Genomic DNA, 23,532 nt, shown 5'->3' with positions numbered 1-23,532 from the left:
CGACAAAGAAAAGGTTATTAAACTCGACGCTTGATCGAGCAAACTTGAAAAAAAAGATTTTTCGAGGTTAAAAATAAACTGTCAAAACGTAAATGGAAAAAAAGGGTTGCACGTTGGAATATAATCAATGAAAAACACGGGAAAAAGATCACCAAAAAGAAAATACTTGTGGCACAAACCTGGTTTTGAAACGCTGTGTATCGTCTTGGCCAGCCCACATTTTTCCTTAATCGCGGATAAAAAAAGACTTCTTTTATACTTTCCAACTTGAAAATTACACAATAATGCGTTTCGGTGTCACGACGCGACAATTCGTGCCGGTTATGCACGTACAAGCAAGTCTACGACGTGGGTCAATCAGGCTGGATCACGCCGCGGCTCGAGTTCCTCTTCCGTTTCTTTCTTTGTCGCACACACGTACTAACGAATACGAAAGAGAAAGATCACAGATAGAAAAGCGGAGGGAAACTAACGTACGCTACACGAGGAGGCGCCACCTCCAAAAAGTCGAGAAGCAGGAAAGGAAGCGTGCCGTGTTCTGTACAATCGTGAAATCCACTGACGGTAGAGAGATCGCGACGTCGCAAGCGCAAACTTGCGTAGGGAGAAATGATCCTCGTGCACGTGTGCACGAGGCTTTAAGCCGGTTTATTCAACGCCTGCGAAATACTATGTGGACAACCTCGAGGGATGTGTCCTTAAGCACAGTCACGGACACGATCTACAGAGACAACTCCCTTTGGTTACTTCTTCAGTCTAGCCAGCAACAGAGGTTATATTTATCCTTTGAATCGTACTCTTTTCGGATTTTCTTAGACATGAGAATATCTTGCGTTTGACCATAAATGGAAGCATTGATGCCATTTGTTTGTGATTATACATTTAAAATGATTGTCTAATATTTCAATTATTAAAACTGCAGATTTCTAAATTTGAGATTATAAAAAAATATTAAATAATAAAACAGTAAAAGTTTTATCGATAACTATTTGTATTCTATAAGGTAAATATTAAAAAAATAAAAAAATTCAATAATCAAATTGAAAATTTCTAATAATTATACAATTCTTTTTTTCTGATGCATACTATATTATCTCTTCAAAGCAAAGATACATGCAAAAACGAATATTACGAGAATATGAAAAAGAAACGAACAGAAACAGACAGAATAAAGGATAGGTACAATATTGTATCCATGCAATTATGAAGCTTCGAACCTAAATGTACACGCCTCTATGCAACACGCTAAGAACTATACAATGCTGGATGAGTCACAATATGACTCGTGTTTCAGAACTATGTATATTCGTGTGCATTTCAAGAAATTATTTACAAAAAAAGAAAGATATTATTCATCTATGATTTATACAATAATTATATTTAAAAAAAAATTTTTTTTTAAATATTCATTCTTTTGAAATATATAAAGAAACAAGTAAAATTTTTGTTATTTTCTATTACTATTACGGAAATCGGATAATTTTGATCTGTATATGTTTCATAATTTATTGAAATTGTTAGGGATTTATATTAAAATCAGTTGTGTATCGTTAGAAATATAAAATACTTGTTCAAAACATTTATCTTTATCTTATATACATTTTTTATTTTTCCATTTTATCGATAAATCAAATACTCTTTTATTAGAAACATACATTGCAATATTTCGCCGCTATCTGTGGTAAACCACTAACTTTTTTTTTAAAAATGTCAGAAATATGATATTGCTAAAGCAAACTCACTCACTAACATTTTACAAAATAAGAAAAGATTACATAAATTACACTACTTTCTTAATTATAATATTTGTATTTTATATTATACATGACACAAATGAAATTAATAACATAATATAATAAAAATCCTTATTCTATAAAATAAATTTAATCATTAGTTATTAGTTATTAAAATCAATAAAAATAATTTTAAAAATTATAATTATGATATTATCAATTATTTATCAATATTATTATTGATAAGATATCACCATTCTATTAAAAATTAAAAATAAAATTTATATAAATTTATATAAATTTTTTTAAGTATTTATTATAAATATATATTTATTTAAAATATTAAAAAAAAATAGAATTCTAGTAAATATTGCAATCGAATTTTTGAAATTTATAACACAAATGATACAGCGAGCGCTATCTATTGCCATTTCTTTGCACTTGCATTTTATTTAAGATATTACCGACTCAATAATCTTTAAACGCAACAGTTAAATCTTATCGTAATAAATTTATAATTAATGGAATTTTTATATAAATAATTTATTAGAATTGATATTTTTTCAAAAAAATTGAAATAAATTGAAATAAAAAAGATATATTTTACTTATCTTTAAAGTTATATTTAATGTAATATTTTAAAAAATTGAAAATTACAATCATATTTTTAATAATAATAATAAATAATATTATAAATAAAATTTATAATTTTATTTATAAATATTTGATTTAAAGTTAATATTAAACTCAATAAATGTAATTGTAAATGATATTCATTATAGAAGAATTTTCATTTATATCTTTCATTTACGTAAATACATAATTTATTAAACTTCTTCAAAATATATATTAATTTATATTTAAATTGCAAATAAATGTTCTTAATTTTCGTAATTTTCAATTTATCAAAACTTTACCAATACGAAAAAAGGTTCATGGATTGTCCGGTTATGACCGGTTCAAACTGACGCACCATGCATAACAAAAAAATCAGTAACCAACAAGACGCCATTAATTTATTTTTATTACTATTGAATTAATATTTTATATAAATAATAAATAAATATTTTTATTTTATATAAAAACATAATCCTTCAAAATAATAGAAATAAAAAACCTACCAAATAATAAAATTTAAACTGTTAAAAGATCAAATTTTTTAACAATTGTTTTTAGAAATAATTAATAATGTCAAATATATATTTTTATTGTAAAAGCTTTAATCTTTTACAGGTTAAAATAAATAAACGATACACTACTGGCAGAAGGAAAATACGATTCCTTAATGTAATATTTGTATAAATAAATCGTAAATATAAGCTTGTCACTTACTTGCTAGATTTCTTCTTCTCATCACTAAATCCTTGGAAGGTTCCTGTGGATGTCATCTTCTAAAATTTAAATACAAGAAAACGAATACTTTTAGAACAACCGTCGCGCAGTTTTTGCGGCACGCAAGAACACAAACACGACTCTTTCTTCTACTTACCGAACGAAATCAAATAGGGTTGTGATACGGGATTGGTAGGTCGTACTACAAATTTTGACGTCAGAATAACTAGTCAAATCAGTATTTAAATTACAAATTTTTTATCAAGAAAAAATAAATTATAATTGAATACTTTTTTAACATATAAAAATATTTTATAAATTATTTTTTGTAATGAATATAATTAAAAATTGTTAATATGATATGAAATAATCATAATTTTAATAATGATTTGTGTCACTTTATTACCAAACTTTATAACTATTATTCATAATCTAAAATACATAAGAAAAATTATATATATATAATTTTGTAGATGTATATTTATCTATATATATATAAATCTTTGATTTTATAAATCTTTAATTATATTATAACTATGTATTTTATAAAGATTTTTAATATTCCATGCTTGCCAATTATTTATAGTAAATTATTACTTATGAATATTATAATTGCATTTTATAGTACATCGCATGTGATTTTGTTTATTGAAATATATTTATAAAATTTTTTTAAATTAAAATAGCATTATTTATGATAGATTTATGTCTTATTTCAAAAGATAAAGATGTAAAATTCTCTTAGAAACCAGCAGCCATGTTTGTTCCTTGTCATAAATACAGATGGAGTATCTAAAAAAGTCTTATAAAAGTTTACTTATATTCTGTATGATTTGATTGATCTTGATTGGTGTAATTATAAATGAAGTGATAATACATATCTGTATAAATGGTGCGACAAGTTCGAAAATCTAATACAGTGACATTCAAGAGTTTGTCATTAAATGGATCATTTTTATTTTTTAACCGTCGAAGGAAATTTATAAAAGAAGGAAAATGTTAAATCAAGCTGTAGTCGAAGCTTTATATTCTGCAACATATATTGAAAATTATTTAGATTGTGTGGAAAACTTACCAAATGATTTACAAAGACATGTTTCCCGGCTTCGAGAACTTGATGCCACTTGTCAAAGTAATTAAAATTAAGTTTAAAAAGTTTTCATAGTATATTATTGATACGTTTTTATTACAAATAATTTTTTTGAATTGGAAAATTCATAAATGCTTTCATAAAATATAATATATAAATGCACCAAAAATAAAAAAATAAATATAATAAAAAACTTAATAATGTTAAAAAATTTGCATTTCTTTGTAAAATAAATATTAACTTGAATATGTACTATTATTTTTTAATTTATTATATCGTAAAAAAGTGAAAAAAATTTTTGTTTTTTATTTTATTTAAATTTTTATAAAAAAAATTATATTTTATTTATATTTTTCTAATTTAATTTAGCATATTTACGGGAGGTAGATCAACAACAAGAAGCATTGCGAAATGATTCAGATTTGACAGTTAAAAGAAGAGCACTTTTAAGACTTCAACAAGCCTTGATTGCAGCACAAGAAATAGGAGATGAAAAATTGCAAATAGTTCAACAAGTTCAAGATCTTATTGAAAATAAATCCAGACAATTAGATTTAGATTATCGTAATCTTGGTATAGTTTTTTTTTTTGTTAATTTTGCATATTTCATAAAAGTAAACAATTACCAATATTTCTTATATTTTAAATTTTTTATAGATTTTGGAAAAGAACAAGAAAATAATGAATCAATCCGTGAAACAAATGCAAATGTGACTTCTAATTCTTCTGGCAATGCAAATAATTCAGAAAGACAACCAAAAAGAGCTAGAAGGACAAGAACAGAGACAATGGTTGAATCTTCCAATACTATGGATATGATTGTAATGACAGAAACACGTTCAAATTCTTTATCAAATACAAGTAATGGTAATCAAAAGAAAACAACTACTACTAATACTGGCAAGAAAAAGAAAAGGAAATCTAGACAAGGTAATCAGCAAAATCAACATCGTGAAGATACTCCACCACCACCAGAGGATGATCTTGCAATAGATCCAGATGAACCAACATATTGTCTCTGTGATCAAATATCATATGGAGAAATGATATTGTGTGATAATGACTTATGTCCTATAGAATGGTTCCATTTTTCATGTGTTTCATTAAGTACCAAACCAAAAGGTAAATGGTTTTGTCCAAAATGTAGAGGAGACAGACCAAATGTTATGAAACCTAAAGCTCAGTTCTTAAAAGAATTAGAGAGGTATAATAAGGAAAAAGAAGAAAAATCGTAGCAGGAGAAAATTGGTGAGCAATTTAAATACTTTGGAAGACTTAATTCAATTTAAAGACAGCTTCTATGATATATTTTATTAAATACTTTCTGAAATCTTATTAAGCAGATTGATTTGTGATTTGTGAATTAATGAAAAAAAATAATAGTTTCATAAAAAAAAAAATATATGAAATTATTCTGTTATTAAATATATAATTGTATAGATATGCGTGTGAACTATCATATAATCAACTACAGTAGCAGATAAATTATATTTGTATAATATTGGCTATTGTAAATATTGTGACAAAACTAAATAATTACAGTAAAATAGATACTTTATAAAAAAATGTTTTAAAATTGCTTTATATTTGTTCAAAATTGAAAAATTAATGGGCCTCTATACTCTTGAGCAATAATATGTGTGTAAATACCATTTATCTATGGTAATTATCTAAAATATAATATATTTCATATTTAAATTACAATAGCAGTATTAAAAGAAAAAAAAAGAATTTTTGTAACATAAATTAACTGTGTCATGAATAAAATGACTTAAGATCAACATCTTTTTTAATTAGTTTGTATTATAGTATATAAAGTCTTATTAGTGATTGTCATTAATTCATTATGTATTAAGTTTCATTTATAAAATTCTGTTGCATTATTTGCAAAATGTATATTTATATAAAAAATATAGATTCTTATGATTGCATAAAGTTTATAAAATTACATGCATAAATGAAAATTATACATAGAATCTCTAAAAAGAAATTATATGTATAACTTTGTTTATTGATGAGAATTTATTTTGTACATATGAACATTGTATTTTTAGGATATAAATTCTCTTTAATATATAATGTATAATATATTTAATAAGATATAATTTTTTATAGTTGAATAAAAACTCTAACATATAGCAAAGCATATTGTTTTTTAAAAACAATTTAAATGTTTTGCAAAACTATAAAAGAAATTTTTTATTAAACATGTTTATAAAAAACGATTTTAATGTTTTTATTAAATTCAATAATTTTTATTATGAGAACTGTCTTGGTTTTTGTTTACCTTTCCCTATCTACTATTTATAAAAGGAGATTAATACATATTGTTATGAATAATATTTCAACTTTATTAGGAAATTACAAGAAATTATTAATAGTATTATCATTTAAATTGATTATTGATTTTAATTCTATGCTATATTATTTATACATTGTAATTGAAATTACAAATTATTTTTCAGTTTTCTTATTATATATTAGTAATTTAATTTATTCGTTTTAAAGTTATTTTATGCGGATTTCATATTTATATGTAGCTGTTAATTGCAATGTAAATTAATGATATAAAACAGATAATTATATGTATATTTTTATTTTTATAATTTTGTTATGTAATAACTGGGTTCCTAAACCCTAATTATAAATGAGCAAAATAATATATATTTTATTTATGTTTATAGATAAAGATCACATAATGCACAGTATAATTCCATATCACTCCAATGTTCTACACTTTTTTACATATTTGAAATATAATCAATATTAAATAAATTTTTTTATTTCTATATAAAATTAGATAGCATTTTAGAGTGTATAAAAAAAATTCTGTAGAACAGTGGAGGATTTAATGTCTTGATTTACTAGCATGGAAAAATATTTCAGGCCATGAATTAAAAAATTAAAAAAGAAAGACTCAAATAAACATTCTTAAAATTCTGAATGAACCATACTTAATGTCAGCGGCTATCTTCTGTATGACTTTCTTGGAAGTTCAACCAAGACTGTTCTACAATAGCATCTACTCTCTTCTCATATTCCCGCTTATTTTCTTGATATAATCGTGCGGCTAATGAATTTGCTGGAGAATTTGGATTTGGTTCATCCAAAAGGGACTGTAACAAATATTTTAGACTTTGTTATGATATAACATAAGTTTATTCTAAACATAAACAGCACAAAAATTTAAAGAAAACCATAAAACTATAAAGTGAAATTATGTATTTATTATATGTGGTATATATATATATATATATATATATATATACATATACATATATATATATATATAATATATACATATATATACACGTATATGTGTACATATATGTATATATATATTTATATGTATACGTGAATTTATGTACTATATGAAGTACTTAAATTTAATTGAAATATATTTCTACGCTTATGAAAGACTGCTTTGAAGCACAAAAACAAAAAGCGCCAAATACCGATTATTTTCTACCATTTAATATTACTAATTTTAATCAAATGTCGATTTGTTATCAAATATCGAAATAAATAAATACACAATTTTATAATAATTTATTATTCAACATCGTAAAAATTCGGTCTAATGTTGCACATTGTGGTAGTTCAATAGAGCTTTAGGAAGAAACATGCTAATATTTAGCGTTAGCTTCTTGGTAAGGCTGCACGTTCTCCACTGTATTTGATGGCTGTAGGTGGCTGATTGATGCTGCAACAGCATTGTGGAAACGCCTGCGACTAATCCGTAAAACTCTGCTCCACACAAGCCTTCACTCGCTTCTCGTATTCACGTCGGTTCTCTTTGTACAGTTGTGCTGCCATTGAGTTGGCAGGTGAATTCGGGTTCGGGTCACTTAACAGCGACTGCAACCACATAAGTCATACTCATTATACAAAATTCTTTAATGATGCATGGCTATAATTATAAGTAAATGATGCCCTTACTTGGTATTGGTGATTAGAAGTACACACGTAAGTCAAATAAATTACAAGCATAAATTTAATACTAACATCATATAAATAACTTTCAAATTTAGTGAATCAGACTTTGCTGAATTGCAACCGCTGTTAAGACAAAAACTTACAAATTTTTCGAATTTTTATAAAATTGATATAAAAGATATGGATTTAAATATATGAAATTTTAACGACTCTTAATATATTTCTATAAAACAATAAAAAATTAAGCATATTCTATTTTAATAACAAATAATAAAATAAGCATTTAACTATTTTGAAAATTGTGAACATTTAGTAATTGCCATGCAAAATATATTTGTTGTATAAGAAAACTTAATTTTTAATATTATAGAAATAAAAATTAATAATTATATTTTAATAATATTTTTCAGTTAATTGTAATAAATTTATTATTGCTTTATTATTTATTATTATATTAATTTATGAAATTTAGTTTGCAATTTTTTATTGTGATATGAATTAATGAGAATAAATAAAATGCAAATAGAATAAAAAATAATATCATTAGATGTTTGAGAAATATTGATTCAAACTAATTATAGATGTAAATTATCAGGTGATTTAAATACCTGTATGGATGTTAAAATAGCAGACACATCATAAGTAGGGCTCCAACGATTCTGTAATATGTCCAAACAGATGCCTCCATCAGCATATACATTAGGGTGGAACATCTTACTAATAAATCTCACTGTAGGTGGTTTATTTGGATATTCTTCCGTAAATTCTATTGTAAGTTTAAAGGTACCATCTTCAAATGGAGTATCATGAGGTCTGAAAAAATAATGAAATGTGAATTAGAAATATAATTATTTTTATTAATTACAATTTTAAATTTAAAAAATTTTCTACGAATTGAATGAATATCTATTATTTATATAGATATATATTATCTATTATATTTTAAAAAATATTCATATGTATTCTTACCCAAATATAACTGCATTCCATATCATAATATTATTGTCTGTAGGTGCTCCTGATACTCCAGTGGGTGGATCTTCTTGTAATCTATTCATAAAAATATTAAATTTTATATTTAACATAACAAAATTCATTAATATAAATATTAATTACATAATTAATAATAATAATTAAAAAAATATTAATATTTATTATATATAACATATCAAAATAAATAAATAGATTTAAATATAATTACTTTATTATTTAAAGTATATAACATACAAAAAAAATTTTTGTTAAAAAATTTATCTTATAAAGTATTTATTTTATTCAGAATTGCTTAATATAAATTTAACAAAGAGAATAAATTTAGATTTTTAGAGGTCTCAATGTCGCTTCAATGCTTTTATATATAAAATAATTATATATAAAACAATACCTTTTTATATTTTTTAATAATACTATATATATACTATATACTATATACTATGTAATATATATATATATATTCTTTTTCTATTGAAAAATATCCTATTTATAACAAAAATAAATAAATAAATAATGAAAATTATATGAAAACTATTAATATTATATATTTAAAAATATCATTTATTTTTTTAGATTATTTTATAACTTATAAAATAATTCTTTTATGAATTATAATATCTAAAAAAATTTTCTACAAATTGAACGAATATTTACGAAAACTAATAAAAAAATGTGACAATATAAACAAAAACATAATTGTTCACAAATGGCATGCTATTTCCTATATATTTTTTAAATAAAAATAAATATAGTTTTCCAAATTATCCATTAATCTTTGATAAATTTGGTTAGGAATACAAATGAAACGTAATAAATGATTATAAACACCTAATAATAACTTTGTAAGATGGGCTACAATGACGTTCGAACGTTCTGTAACCTGATGAGTGTGTGAAAAAAAATTTTCAATGATTCAGAATGTACAAAAAGGTTACAGGCAGCATAATATAAATTTCAATTACAATGGCGATGGATGACACACGAAATAATGACATAGAAATCTTAAAAATCACTATACCTTTTAAAGTCTCTCATTAATCTCCTTCTTGCGGGGGTAGACATCCCTCACAAATGGGCTCGTCGCTCCCAAATCGTTAATACGAATAAATTCCAGAACGATGCTGTCCACAGCTCACGTTAATGCTGTTTCTCAATAAAAGAAACCACAGTCCCACACGACGGTTACTTCGACAACCTCGTCACATATACAAGAACGCCTGTTGTTTCTGCTGCGTATGTCTTTACCTTTTGTCAGTCCGAAGGCCACCCTATCGCACAATACCGTTATAGGTTGTTCAAAATTTGTTCTACCTAACAGGTTTCCGATTGGCACTCGATTGTGTATTGATATTTTAACACCTTGAGTTTCCACTGTCGATCGTGGAAAAGGCCACCAACATAAAACCTACGTAATGATCACCCTGAGAAATTCGTTCACCGGACTGCCAAACCACGGACAGCTGGATAGATATACGGAGGGAATGAGGAATGAACTGTTTTGCGCATGACGTCACAAACTAAAATCGGACATCCCAACCAATAGTTTTTATTACTATATTCGTTGTTCGATTTAGATTTATTGTTTTGCTTTTAAATAAGCACGTTTTGTAAAGAAAACGATTGATTTCGAGAAACAAAGTGCGATATGTTTCTATGTAGCAGTTTTAAAAGTATAGTTATGCTATACCTAAAAAACGTCACACAATACAAATTATAACCAATCCGGAGCCCTCACTAATCTAAATGTAGTTTTCATTACAAGATTTTTTTTTTCGCTAAATACTAATACTAATTTTCATGAATTATAGATCGATACAATTACGTTCAAAATGTATGTTTATAAATGCATTTTTATTTTATACAATATATTTAATTCAAGAAAAAATAATAAAATATCATTTCTATTTATTTCTAATATATAGTTATTAAAATTTTTTTTCGTGTAATAAATTTTAATATTTGAATATTTGACTTAATGTTAAAATTATATTTCTAGGGATTTTGTTTCTTTAAGACAAAAGAAATGCTATTGGTTATAATGATTATTGAGCGCAAAGTATAATCTAGAAGTTATAAATTAAAATTATTTTTATAACATTTATTATGTATTAAAATAAATACATAAATTGCTATTTTTAATGATAATAGATTGTAATATTATTATTCTTATATACGTTAAAACAGATTATATAAATAAAATTTAATTTTTTTACGTAATATTTACTTATACATAATCAAAAATCGATAAGAGATGTAGGATACTGTTAAAAGCGCACGCGTGAACAGATGCTGATACCTGTCAGCTGTCCAGTGAATACAATTGCACATAAATTGAGAATTAAAATATTCTTTATCCTATTACGAAGTCTTCCAATGAAGAAATATAATAATTTTAATCAAACTTAATGGCTTGTGATAATCGAACAAAAGTGTACTTGGGATACGAAGATGAATACGTCACTGATAAACACCGACCATATATTAATTTTATGACAAATAAGATTGGTGGATTTCCAGTAAGCTTCTTCTTTTATAAAATTAAATTTTAATTATTTATATTTAAATAATGTATTTAAAAAATTTTAATTAAATAAAATATTTAAAAAATTTAATCAAATTTTAAAATTTTTAAGTTACATTAAATTTTTTTTATATGTAAACTATTTTTATATTAAATATTATATAATTATAATATATAATTTAAATGAATAATTAACATTAATTATTTTTGATTATTTTAAATTAATTCTTGAACAACTTAATAAAATATATATATATATACATTAATTAAATAATATTTATTGTTTTTATTTGTAGAACTGTTATGAAAAAAATTTACTATCATTACCACAATGTAGATTATGCAGATTGTATCAACTTTTGGCTCTTCAATTATATGTTCCATTAGATAATTCTAAATATCATCGAACACTTTATATTTTTACTTGTATAAATCCAAATTGTTGGAATCAAAATGAAAGTTGGACTTGTTTGAGAGTTCAAGTATCAGAAGATGAATGTAAACCAAATGCTTTAGATAGTAGTAGCATAGTAGTACCATCTACAACATCATGGTTGTCAGATGCAGATGATTGGGGTGATAATTTGAATGATAATTCTGAACAAAATGGAAATAATGTACTACCAAATAATATGACAGATTTTCATTTTTCTTTGCAAAAAGATGCAGATGAAAATATAAGAGAAGAATTTTCTGCATTACATGTTGATGATCCTAATGCAAACAGGTATATAAAAAATTGCTAAAAAACATTAATATTTATAAAAATGTATTTATTTATTATATCTAATTTATTTTAGTCCAGCAAGTATAGAATCTCCAGTTGGTGTAGGTGCTGTAGGTAGATTAGATTCTCCTCAAGCATCAGCTGAAATTGATGGTGAAGAAAGTGAAGTTGTTTGTATTGATACTCCAATCCAACCTCAATGTGATTTAATTAGTTTATTGCGAGAAGTAACTCCATTTCCTATTCAAATAGAATCAAATATTGATACAAAATTATCATTTGTTGAAATATTTCTTTCCGTCGAAGAAGAAGATTATAATCTAGATGTGCCACAACATGTATGTGATTTACTCTTGGAATATCAATATAGAAATCCAGACTTATCATCAAAATCTGGAACAGATATAGATGAAGGTAAAACTATAGAAACAGATTCAGAAAAATATGAAAAAGGCATTCCAATGCATGGAGATGAAATGTTTCATAATTTCATCACTCAAATACAGAAGAATCCTGGTCAACTTTTACGGTAAAAATATATATGTAAATATTAATTAGATACTATATTATTATCAAATTTTATGTATATATATATTATATTATTCTTTAGATATTCCCGAGATAATTCTGCACCATTATTATTATATCCTATCAGTGGGTGTGTTGGGAAATGTAGACATTGCGGAGGTGAAATGACATTTGAAGTTCAAATTTTGCCTACATTGATTTCCAAATTAATACTTCAACCACGAGTTGAAAAAAATTTTCAAATTGAATTTGGAACTGTTTTAATATATACTTGTATAAGAAGTTGTTGGTCTCCAATGGATTTATACAGGGAAGAGCATGTTATTGTTCAAGCAGAAAAATTATAGTGATATTACAATTAAAAATAAATTTAATAGAATTCCAAACTTCCAATTTTAGAAAAACTATAGTTGAATTTTTTTTTAGAAGAATACCGTCCACCTTTTGTGTATACTTTAGAATTCATAGTACTGGTGTATAAAAATAAATCTCTAATTCCTATAATATAAGATTCATTGAAAATACCTCTTTAAAATGTTATGTTAGGATAATTATAAAAAAGAGATCTTATTTTGCTTTTAAATTTAATGTGTACTAGTATAAGAAGGAATATTATATACTACTACTTACATATAAATATATAATCATTAAAAAAATGTTTGTTTATTCTTTATTTATCATTTTAACATTATTTTTTACAATGTATATTAAAAACAAAAATTAAATTATTATAAAAACTATATTAAATATTTAAAATGTTTTAATCAAAGGATGTATCATGGAATATTCGCGTTTTTCATATATAAAGTCCATTGCACTTGTGTAACACTGATCACCATTAAATAATGGACCATTCTCTATAATTTTTGAAATTTCACATATTTTAGAATGTGCTACAAATGTCATTTTAAGTGCTACTTCTTTTTCAAGATCTGCATTTCGAATACCACTGCGATATGATTTTGAAGAACGTGATAAGTTAGCAAATGTTCCATATATTTCTGTTAACATTTCAGTTAATCTTTCTAAATCTATATATTGTTCTACAGACTGTGATCCACTACGTTCCAGTAATATTAAAATACTGTTTTTCAATCTATCTATACAATCTTCCATATATCTACTAGCATGAGCTAATGATGGATGAAGATATTCATCAGCATTTAATTTTGAGTTATTTCTTTCAAATATTGAATTTAGCATATTATAAAAAGGAAATTGAAAAATATTTCTTTTTTTAAATATATGATCAGCCATTGTCTGTCCAATATTTTGTACAATACGTCCTGCTGCATATGTACTGGCATCTAAATTATTTATATCCATTGTTGTTAGAGCCATAGCATCATGAAATGCTTTTATATATGATTTATTATTCATATAACCTTGAGCACCAACTAATTGCAGTCCTATTTGAATACATTTTAAACACTTATTTGCACAATATGTTTCAGTAAGAATATGCTCTAAATCAGCATCTATAATTTCATATTCATCTATCATTCCACTTGTAAGATATGTCATACTTTCCATAGTATACAAAGAAAATATTATTTCACTTAAAGTTTTTTTCACAACATCAAATTGATATAAATCTCTATCATAATGCCTCATTTGTAAAATATCAGGTATTAATATATTTATAAAGTTTCTTAAAATACTAATTGCTTGAGCAGATATATTTTGCTGTCCAGGCTTTAAATATTCCATTAATATTTTAAATCCATCACCTAGTGTACCAATGATATTTTCACTAGGTACAATTGTATCATTAAAATTAATTGTACAAGTAGGTATTTCACATCTGCCAATTGTTTCATATACATTTGTACAATTTATATTTCCAAAATCATGTTCAATTAGAAATAAAGAAAATGAATCTGTTCCAGTTATATTTGAAGATATATGTTTTGCAAAAACTAAGAATAGATTAGAATCTACTCCATTAACAACATAATGTTTTTCACCACTTAATAACCATGAATTTTCTTTACCTTGTATAGCAAGAGTTTGAATGCTATTGATATTTGCTCTACGATCACCTTCATATACACATATTGTAGGAATCATTTCACCACTCATAATTTTTGGATAATATTTCATTTTTTGACTTTCTGATCCATATTTAGAAATTATTTGAAGTGGTGAAATATGATTTTTTACTATATATGTACCTAACCAAGGTAAAGTACTTAGTGTTTCTATTAATTTCAATGATTCTGAGTTTGATAAAGTTAAACCAAAATATTCTTCACTAATATGTGTTCGAAATACTTCAAGTTCTCTAAGTTGATTTAATATCTGATTTTTATCTAATTTTTTATTAACACAACTTGACATATAAATTTCAATTGGTTTTAACCATTTAAAAAAATCATTATATCTAAGAGATATTTGTTCTGGATAAGTGAAAACTTCACTATTAACAGTTTTTGTAAGTAGAGCTGTTAAAAAGGATATTCTTTGCGGTTTTTTTTTTGGAAGAGGTTCAAATTGAGTTTCCCGATAATTAATATGAGAATCAATAACTTCACTTAAATATTTTTTTAATATATAATTAGATTTAAAATTAAAAATTTTATTACTTTTTAATAATTTTCGTGAATACATTATTCAATATAATTATATATAAAAATATAAAAAGAAATCTAAAATATGTATATGATAAAATAGCATTAATGTGGATAAAATAGTATTAATGTAAATATTATAATAAATCACTGTCTACGATTTTAATTACACATTAGACAGAAGATATTACATATATATATATATATATATATATATATAGTATGTATCATTTAATATATTCCATGTTTAATGCTAATAGTATAAAAATAAAAAGACTATACTATTACTATTTATCAGAATTGTATAATTCATTTTATGTTTACAAAATAATATGTACATTTTATATTATATATTTTCAAATATTTATTATTTGTAAGACAAGAAATATTTATAATATATAATATAATAAGTTTAAAATAAGTCTAAAAAAAACCATTTAAAATTTAATCTAATATAGGGATTTTTTATTTTAACTGAAAAGTTTACTGTACTTACTATAATACTATACGTGTATTAAAGATGGCTTAAAGAAAAGTTATAGTTTAGATTGAGAAATGTATCGCTTTATGACGAAGTGAAATGTAATTTTCTTTTTCTAAATAGTAACAAATATATATTCAGTCATGTCATATTTAAATCAACCCGATTGTGTACATTATGTATGTAATTGTGGTTCTTTAAAACCAATTTCGAAGATTTATTTCTGTAGGCACTGCTCCAAAATTCGTTGCGGATATTGTGTCTGTCAAGAGGTATAATTTATTTTATTAAATATACATATAATGAGTGTCAAATTATTTTATTTATTTATTTTATTTAATTATTTATTTATGAAATAAAACTATAAAAATTTATATAAATTTTATATGTAAAAAAAATTTTTAATTAATAGGTTGATTCACATTATTGTCCTAACTGTATGGAAAATTTACCGTCATCAGAAGTTCGTCTTAAAAAAAACAAGTAAGTTTTAAATAAATGTGAAGTTTTAAATATATAATTATTTTATTAACTTATAATGTCTTACATTTTTTTTAATAGATGTTCAAATTGTTTCAAATGTCCGTGTTGCTTTCAAACATTATCTACAAGAGCTGGACATGTACCTTTAAGAGTAATACCAATTGAAGGAGAAGATTCTAAAGATATAAAAACAACACCTAAAAAAGTTTATTATTTATTTTGTTCACTATGTCGATGGACATCTAGAGATGCTGGTATACCAGATCAATCTGTAGGTATGTTTATTCAAAATATTATAATTTACAATATTTTTATATCTTATATATATAAATATGTTTTAATATTAAAATAATATATGTTAATTAGCTACAGGAGGTTGGCCTGAACAAGAAAATCCTCATACAAACCGGATTAATACTTTAATTGATTATCATAAAATATTAGCTTCTATAGAAAAACAGCAATGTGAGAAAAAGAAATTTCGACCAAAGCGTCCTTATATGCAAATTGTAATAAATTTAAAAATTAATTTAGAAAGAAACCTATTTTAATAATGTGATTTAATTTTTTTATTGTCATTTTAGGCTATGTTTAGAATAACATCTGCTATGGTTCGTAAACGTATTGGACATCCTACAAAACCTGCTACTGAATCAACTGATCAACCATCTCCAGCTGTTGCTAGTACAGAAGTAGAGGAATTACCAATAGATATTTTTACAGAACCAATAGAAATAACCAAGAGTAGGTAGTATTTATTTTTATCAAAATATTTTTTGTTATTTTAAGAAATAAAAAGAGAATATCAATTTTCAAATATTAGTTACTACATTGGAACAACGATTACAACATCCGGATATACAAGCAGAAAATGTAAATGAATTACGTCCTCAACATAGACAATTGTTAGTTAGAAGATCACAACGATGCCGAGTTTGCGAACATAATCTCTGTAAACCAGATTTTTGTACACACTCTGCAAAGTTTAAAATACAATTAGCTGCATTGTAAGTTTATATTTTATAAATTCTTATCTTTAATATTAATTTATCTATATTTTTATTATAGTTATCATGTACCAGAAGTAAGGATTGTTACTTGTGAACCACTTCGTCCAGGTAAATCAAGTGAATTGCTTTTAAAGTTTTGCAATCCAACTCAACATCAAACTCAGATAATACTTTTATCATTGGATACACCATTGACACCTATTTTAACAGCTGTTGATGAAAAAGAAGAACTTAAGCAAGAAAATATACAACAGGTAAATATTTAATATTTTCTAAATTATATTATTTTTTAATATTGCAATAATTCCAGGGATCTGAATCTCCAAATTTATTACCTTCTATCGTGCGACAAGTGCCTGTAGTAGAGGAAACGAAATCTATTAAAATTAATGCAAATGCAGATATAATTCTTCCTCACAGCGCTCTTATTTTGCCTCCTAGAGATGATGCTGCTGAATATGATGATACTGGTGATACTCATAATTTTCAAGATGATCCTAAGTATGAATTTTTGTTTGTTTTTATAATTTGGAATATTTAATAATATACTAAGAATCTAATTTGTCTTTTTTTGAAGGCTTGTAATTTGGCGAAAAGGTAATAAAGCTGTAATAAAATTACATGTAATACCACATGAAAATATACAAGAAGGTAATAGTCAACCAGTTATAATTGGCTTTGTTATGCAGTATGGATATGTGAATACTATTACTACATTAGAACATAAAGCACCTCAAAAATTAGATCTTAAAGTTAAACTTTATCTTACTATAGGCAATATTGTTGGAAGTGCTTAATCTTATATCATATGAACATTAATATTTATAAATATTATAAAAATGAGTTCAAGTAACTTCAGTAACTAATATGCATTCTCAGGCTACACACATATATTTAATATATATTATTTATTATTTAAATGTTAATTTTATAATGAAAAGTCATTAATAAATGCATAATTTTCCTAATATTGAATTTAAGAAAAAGTTTACTATATATAATTAGCATATAAACTTTTCAAAATATAAAAATGAATAATAAATATTATAAGTGTATTATATTTTGTACTGATTTTTTATTATTATTTAATATTAAATAATCTATTCATTATGTAAAATTTCTTTACTATTTATATATATATATATATATATATATAAATATGCCACATTTATTTTTTAAATTTTTATTTTTGAAAGTTAATAAACCATACATAGAAATATAATTTATAATCTCCGACCACGACGACCACCCTTTCTACGAGTAGAATCAGATGGAATTGGTGTGACATCTTCAATTCGACCAATTTTCATACTAGAACGTGCAAGTGCACGTAAAGCAGATTGTGCACCTGGACCAGGAGTTTTTGTTTTGTTACCTCCTGTTGCCCTCAATTTAATATGAAGTGCTGTAATTCCAAGAGATTTACATTTCTCTGCTACATCCTATTAAAAATAAAAATATTATTTTTAAAATGTTAAATTTTATTATATATGTAACTAAACATATAGTTTTAGCTGTATTATAAAATATAAACTGTATTCTTCTAGATATAGAAATGATTCATGCAGATACACTTCTAGTTAACAAGAAAGAAATTTATTTTACCACATACATGAACGCTCCTAATATTAAATAATGTTACTTAGAAGCTGCCTGAATGTGGATAATTGATATATATTATAATTTTACCTGAGCAGCAAGCATAGCAGCATATGGAGAAGCTTCATCACGATCTGCTTTGACTTTCATTCCACCCGTAACTCGCGCAATGGTTTCTCTATAAGAAATAGTTATATTAATTTTTGAAAAGAAAACAATTTATTTAAAATTTCAATATACCTTCCAGAAAGATCTGTTACATGAACGAATGTATCATTAAAACTTGCAAAAATATGAGCAACACCAAAAACAACTTCTCCTTCACGCAATTGAGGTCCGAGAGATACTTGAACCTCTTCTTTTTGTACCTTTCCTCTTTTCGGCGGCATTTCTACATCAAATATTTTTTTATTCTTTTAATAAATATATATATTTGTTATAAATATAAATAAAAATAGTTATAAATAATTGTAAATTTTAGATTTTAAAGTTAAATGAGATCTTAAAATTATTAATGATTCAAACAATTTTGATTTTAAGGTTATGTTTCATGACAGAGATTCAGGCTGTGTACAAAAATCTCATGACATAAAATTAAGCCAACAGCATCTTAGCATTTAATGAATAATAAATCAATAATATAAATACAAATTATTTAAATATATTTATTTCACTTATTTAATATCTTATTTTTTAAAGAATGACAATTTTTTTTACAAAATAGCTTTAAATCAAACTTACCGTAATTCCTTGATATAACGCGACCGACGCAGCAGCTAAAGGAAGGTGACTTCCGGTGTATAATAATCGAATCGATAGTATCGAAAATCGAAATATAAATTACTACATGCGTATAAATAAAATAAAATAAAATCTAATAAAAATATATCTTTTTTGAAGGGAGCAAATAATTGTTATAAACATTAAATAAATGCAAAAACTTAATTTATTTTAATACAAAATATAATATAATTTTCGAAGAAAGAACTTTTAATAATAATTTATGTTTTAAAAAAAATCTCCTTTATCTCTTTTATAACAATTATATTTTAATTTTATTTTTTTTAGATTCCATATAATTTTCTAATATATTTTGATCCTGTAGTTGTAAAAATATAGTAAAAATAATAATAGAATAATTATTAATATTTATAAAAAATTTTTTTTTGATTTTAACAAATTATTAGAATTTACCTGTTTTTTTGTCTTCCTTTTTTCAATTCCATCAATTTTTGATGAAATTTTCTTTGCTGTAAATTCTTTTGTTTTATTTCTTACACAACTACCTCCTCGTGAACCTCGACCTCTTGTCGATCGTTCATCTTTTTTGGTTTTCGGAATCATATTTCTTTTTTCATCTTCGTCGCTAAGATTATCTGAATCAATTTCAAAACATTCTGCCTGATTTTTTATATTATTAAATACTGTTTGTATCTAAAAAGCAATAAGCAATAAACAATATTATGTACATAATTATAATTATAATTATAAACGACATAAATTTCAACTTTATTTCTATTACAATAATTTTTTTAATTTTTTTTAATTTAAATATACCTCTATTTTATCTACCTCCATTGTATCTTCTTTTTCTTCTTCTATCCTTTTATCCCTAATATTTTTAATTTCATTTCGAATACTTTCAGAAGTGTCAACTTCACAAGTTTCCAAATGTGTAATTGTTTTATTCATTTGATGATTTACAATACCTTTGAAAGCATCTAAATCTCCCATGTTAACAAATCGATTTAATGCTTCGTTTAAACCATTAACAGTTAATACTGTTAATTTATCTTTATTTTCTTCCAAACTGAAATGCTTCTTTATACCTCCTTGTACAGTTTTGTTCCAATTTTTTTCATTCTAAAAAATTTATTTAAAAAATAGTATAACAATAATATAATATAAATTTATTTAAAAAATATGATAACAATAATATTATTATTAATTTTTATTTACGTCGTCAAAATTGAAAATTTGTGCCATATCTTCAAGATCATCTTCGAGTGAATTTGAAGAGTTTGATTTCTTGTTGACATTTTTTTGTTTACGAAATATAACTATATCCATAGGATTAGCAACTTCATCGCAATATTTTTGTGTTAATCTGAAATTTTATTCTTTTATATTTGCTATAAAATGAATTCTTATAATGAATTAATTTAAAAGTTTAAATAAAAATAAATTTTACTTTATTTCATCAAAAATTTCTTCATCAGAGTTATAAAATATTCTTAAACGTAATAAAGGTAAAATAGGTTGTTTGGGATGACCAGATAGTTGAAAAGCAGCTTTAGGCATAAGTTCATTTTGTATATAATTATCAATAAATTTGAATACTGATTCAGAAAGTGTCTCAGCATAATTTTTTGGTATTTCTTCATCTTTAAGAATTAAATTATCAAAAATAAATGGTCTAACAGTTTGCAGTTTCAATTTTTGTAATTTAAATTTCATTTTATTTACAGTTAAAATACCAATATGTTTGGGTTTTGATTCACCTTCACATAAAGAGGTAGCAATAGAACTTCCTACAATTTTAATTTTTAAGTATATATAAGTATATATATATTTATAAAATTTATATCCATAATGTTTATAGCATAATTGAAACAATATAAACAAATTGTGTATACCTGGTTGTGAAATAAAATATTCAACATCCGGAATAAATTCTGGAGTTATACGACATTCATGTTCATGACCCCATATAATAAGATTAAGAAATTTAGGTAATTTATTTTGTGGAATATATGTATATTCATCATGTTTTACGCGATTTTGATGTAAAACAAATATATTGAAGCAATCTGTTATTTCTGTTGGGCGTAACATATCTATCTACAAAAAATTTATATTAATTTATATTAATTAAAAAAATATATACATCAACAAATATATATAATTTTTTTCTTTTAATACTTTTTCATAATTTTACCTTAAAATCTCTTAACAATCGAGATAATCTTTGATCATTTATATAACTCAAACCATATAATGCAATATGAGTTTCACCTTTTTTTATAATTAAAGGAGGAATATTTATTTTAGTAAGGTCTGTCCATTTTCCAAAATAATTTATTAGACCAGATACTGATAATAAGTCCATTGATCCAATAGCTCCAAAGCCTATTATTTTATTAATATTAAGAAATGAGTAAAAACAATGTTATAATCATATTACATTTGAAAGATTAACATTGTATTGTTTACTTGGATCATCATGATTTCCATGAATAGAAAATATTGGCATACTAATATTTAAATTTGGATCTTCATAATTTACAGTTTTATAAGCACAGTGACGAAATATGACTTCTGGGTCACTTAAAAATTGAATTTTAATTTCTCTAATAAAAAATGTATATTATAAATATATATATTATAAAAATATCATAAAAATTTACATTCTAATAAAATATATAAAAAATGATAAAATTATTATTTACTTTGTGCCTAAACAATATTTTCTTAATAGTTCCATGCATTTTAATATTGCAGTTTGTGATGGCTTGGTATCATGAAATAAATCTCCACCAAGAAGTATAAAATCTACTTCATATTCTTTTCCATATTGAAGTATTTCTTCAAAAGTTATAAAACTATCTTCTGATTGTTGTCCTTAATTAATAAAAAATAATTTAAGTATAATATTCTAAATAAAAAGTATATTTCAATAATAAAAACGATAAATTTTTTAAAATAAATAAAACAGTTATGAAATAATAATAGACACTAACCTCTTTTTTTATTATATTCAAAACCTAAATGAATATCGGTTGCAATTAAAATTTTAATTGAATCATCTGGATTTGTTTTTTCATTTGTATTATTAATTGGCGTAGAAGACATTGTATATATTAAATATTTTAAATTTATCAAGAATTATAACTTTGTTTCACTTGATTAGTAATTATATACTATGTGTGTTTTTAAAGCAAAATAAAGTATCTAATAAAAAGTCAATATATTTAAATATTATCTATTGTTGTATTTTCCTCTTGTTAAAACATAACATAAAATATCAAACAAATATATAACAAGAGAAAAGATTATTATTTATATGATAAAATTATAATATTACATAAAAGTCCGAAATTTGCTTCAATAAATGTATTGTGATTGGATAAAAATATTACTAAAATTAATTAGTAAATATACTAGAATTAGTAAAAAAAAATCGCAAGTATCGATTGAAATTATAAAAAAATGAAAAAATTCAATAATTATAAATAATGTTTATCATATAATGTAAATTCAAATATTTTAAATTTTTATTTAAATATTTAAATAAAACAGAAGATATATTTTTATTAAAAATATTTAGATTATTATTAAAAACATTGTTTTATTTATATAATTTTTAGAGTAAAATTAATCTATTAAACATATAATAATTAAAACATTTGAAAAATTCAATTAATTTGAGATTCATTAATATAATTTAGATGTAATTATAAATTTAAAAAAATATATTTTTAATTTAAAAAACATGATTTAATTTAAAATTAAATATAATAAATATAAAT

At 23.8% G+C, this 23,532-nt stretch overlaps 7 protein-coding genes across 8 annotated transcripts; 3 read left to right on the top strand and 4 right to left on the bottom strand.

The window, feature by feature from the left end:
* The first annotated feature begins 3,709 nt into the window (after positions 1 to 3,709).
* On the top strand, positions 3,710 to 5,838 carry LOC122712504 (inhibitor of growth protein 1). The gene is made up of 3 exons (XM_043932230.1): positions 3,710 to 4,197; positions 4,525 to 4,728; positions 4,813 to 5,838. The coding sequence occupies exons 1-3, from the start codon at positions 4,062 to 4,064 to the stop codon at positions 5,388 to 5,390; spliced, it is 918 nt and encodes a 305-aa protein (XP_043788165.1). The 5' UTR covers positions 3,710 to 4,061; the 3' UTR covers positions 5,391 to 5,838.
* Positions 5,839 to 6,696: 858 nt separating this feature from the next.
* LOC122712462 (ubiquitin-conjugating enzyme E2-17 kDa) lies at positions 6,697 to 10,757 on the bottom strand. Of its 2 annotated transcripts, none has more exons than XM_043932158.1 (4): positions 10,103 to 10,757; positions 9,061 to 9,141; positions 8,700 to 8,904; positions 6,697 to 7,271 (listed from the first exon to the last, which is right to left on the bottom strand). In XM_043932158.1, the coding sequence occupies exons 1-4, from the start codon at positions 10,144 to 10,146 to the stop codon at positions 7,116 to 7,118; spliced, it is 486 nt and encodes a 161-aa protein (XP_043788093.1). In that variant the 5' UTR covers positions 10,147 to 10,757; the 3' UTR covers positions 6,697 to 7,115. The 2 variants fall into 2 exon arrangements, with proteins under 2 accessions (XP_043788093.1, XP_043788094.1); XM_043932159.1 differs by lacking the exon at positions 6,697 to 7,271 and adding an exon at positions 7,608 to 8,013 and having other exon boundaries at positions 10,103 to 10,714.
* A 585-nt stretch (positions 10,758 to 11,342) lies between these two features.
* On the top strand, positions 11,343 to 13,364 carry LOC122712497 (programmed cell death protein 2-like). The gene is made up of 4 exons (XM_043932221.1): positions 11,343 to 11,600; positions 11,902 to 12,332; positions 12,406 to 12,861; positions 12,943 to 13,364. The coding sequence occupies exons 1-4, from the start codon at positions 11,490 to 11,492 to the stop codon at positions 13,205 to 13,207; spliced, it is 1,263 nt and encodes a 420-aa protein (XP_043788156.1). The 5' UTR covers positions 11,343 to 11,489; the 3' UTR covers positions 13,208 to 13,364.
* A 152-nt stretch (positions 13,365 to 13,516) lies between these two features.
* Positions 13,517 to 15,516, bottom strand: LOC122712492 (complex I assembly factor ACAD9, mitochondrial-like). Its single transcript, XM_043932215.1, has one exon. The coding sequence runs from the start codon at positions 15,468 to 15,470 to the stop codon at positions 13,611 to 13,613; it is 1,860 nt and encodes a 619-aa protein (XP_043788150.1). The 5' UTR covers positions 15,471 to 15,516; the 3' UTR covers positions 13,517 to 13,610.
* A 423-nt stretch (positions 15,517 to 15,939) lies between these two features.
* Positions 15,940 to 18,386, top strand: LOC122712494 (dynactin subunit 4). The gene is made up of 9 exons (XM_043932218.1): positions 15,940 to 16,183; positions 16,324 to 16,394; positions 16,473 to 16,669; positions 16,761 to 16,903; positions 16,979 to 17,138; positions 17,218 to 17,401; positions 17,463 to 17,658; positions 17,715 to 17,905; positions 17,982 to 18,386. The coding sequence occupies exons 1-9, from the start codon at positions 16,055 to 16,057 to the stop codon at positions 18,199 to 18,201; spliced, it is 1,491 nt and encodes a 496-aa protein (XP_043788153.1). The 5' UTR covers positions 15,940 to 16,054; the 3' UTR covers positions 18,202 to 18,386.
* Positions 18,387 to 18,571: 185 nt separating this feature from the next.
* On the bottom strand, positions 18,572 to 19,794 carry LOC122712483 (40S ribosomal protein S14a). The gene is made up of 4 exons (XM_043932199.1): positions 19,745 to 19,794; positions 19,244 to 19,394; positions 19,094 to 19,181; positions 18,572 to 18,846 (listed from the first exon to the last, which is right to left on the bottom strand). Exons 2-4 carry the CDS (start codon positions 19,390 to 19,392, stop codon positions 18,628 to 18,630), a joined length of 456 nt encoding a protein of 151 aa, XP_043788134.1. The 5' UTR covers positions 19,393 to 19,394; positions 19,745 to 19,794; the 3' UTR covers positions 18,572 to 18,627.
* Positions 19,795 to 20,060: 266 nt separating this feature from the next.
* Positions 20,061 to 23,025, bottom strand: LOC122712496 (double-strand break repair protein MRE11; the record flags this gene model as incomplete). The annotated part of the gene is made up of 10 exons (XM_043932220.1): positions 22,744 to 23,025; positions 22,453 to 22,624; positions 22,217 to 22,353; positions 21,942 to 22,132; positions 21,640 to 21,844; positions 21,195 to 21,534; positions 20,963 to 21,110; positions 20,561 to 20,866; positions 20,198 to 20,437; positions 20,061 to 20,102 (listed from the first exon to the last, which is right to left on the bottom strand). Coding segments are annotated over exons 1-10 (1,893 nt in total), but the record flags the coding sequence as incomplete, so codon positions are not given.
* Between the last annotated feature and the right edge of the window lie 507 nt (positions 23,026 to 23,532).

The sequence above is a fragment of the Apis laboriosa genome, unplaced genomic scaffold (genome assembly GCF_014066325.1).
Source record: "Apis laboriosa isolate Shangri-la unplaced genomic scaffold, ASM1406632v1 scaffold202_cov151, whole genome shotgun sequence".
Lineage (NCBI taxonomy): Eukaryota > Metazoa > Arthropoda > Insecta > Hymenoptera > Apidae > Apis > Apis laboriosa.
The sequence above is the reverse complement of the archived record's forward strand: the minus strand, read 5'-3'. Positions and strand labels throughout refer to the sequence as shown.

Excerpts from the sequence above, each read along its gene's own strand:
- LOC122712504 (XM_043932230.1), top strand. The coding sequence starts at position 4,062 with ATGTTAAATCAAGCTGTAGTCGAAGCTTTATATTCTGCAACATATATT. Across the intron at positions 4,198-4,524 it reads ACTTGATGCCACTTGTCAAA|CATATTTACGGGAGGTAGAT; the intron begins GTAATTAAAATT and ends AATTTAATTTAG. Across the intron at positions 4,729-4,812 it reads TTTAGATTATCGTAATCTTG|ATTTTGGAAAAGAACAAGAA; the intron begins GTATAGTTTTTT and ends AATTTTTTATAG.
- LOC122712462 (XM_043932158.1), bottom strand. The coding sequence starts at position 10,146 with ATGTCTACCCCCGCAAGAAGGAGATTAATGAGAGACTTTAAAAG. Across the intron at positions 9,142-10,102 it reads TTAATGAGAGACTTTAAAAG|ATTACAAGAAGATCCACCCA; the intron begins GTATAGTGATTT and ends TTTTATGAATAG. Across the intron at positions 8,905-9,060 it reads TGGAATGCAGTTATATTTGG|ACCTCATGATACTCCATTTG; the intron begins GTAAGAATACAT and ends TTATTTTTTCAG.
- LOC122712497 (XM_043932221.1), top strand. The coding sequence starts at position 11,490 with ATGGCTTGTGATAATCGAACAAAAGTGTACTTGGGATACGAAGATGAA. Across the intron at positions 12,333-12,405 it reads GATGATCCTAATGCAAACAG|TCCAGCAAGTATAGAATCTC; the intron begins GTATATAAAAAA and ends AATTTATTTTAG. Across the intron at positions 12,862-12,942 it reads AATCCTGGTCAACTTTTACG|ATATTCCCGAGATAATTCTG; the intron begins GTAAAAATATAT and ends ATTATTCTTTAG.
- LOC122712492 (XM_043932215.1), bottom strand. The coding sequence starts at position 15,470 with ATGTATTCACGAAAATTATTAAAAAGTAATAAAATTTTTAATTTTAAA.
- LOC122712494 (XM_043932218.1), top strand. The coding sequence starts at position 16,055 with ATGTCATATTTAAATCAACCCGATTGTGTACATTATGTATGTAATTGT. Across the intron at positions 16,395-16,472 it reads GTTCGTCTTAAAAAAAACAA|ATGTTCAAATTGTTTCAAAT; the intron begins GTAAGTTTTAAA and ends TTTTTTTAATAG. Across the intron at positions 17,906-17,981 it reads AATTTTCAAGATGATCCTAA|GCTTGTAATTTGGCGAAAAG; the intron begins GTATGAATTTTT and ends CTTTTTTTGAAG.
- LOC122712483 (XM_043932199.1), bottom strand. The coding sequence starts at position 19,392 with ATGCCGCCGAAAAGAGGAAAGGTACAAAAAGAAGAGGTTCAAGTATCT. Across the intron at positions 19,182-19,243 it reads GTAACAGATCTTTCTGGAAG|AGAAACCATTGCGCGAGTTA; the intron begins GTATATTGAAAT and ends TATTTCTTATAG. Across the intron at positions 18,847-19,093 it reads CTGCTATGCTTGCTGCTCAG|GATGTAGCAGAGAAATGTAA; the intron begins GTAAAATTATAA and ends TATTTTTAATAG.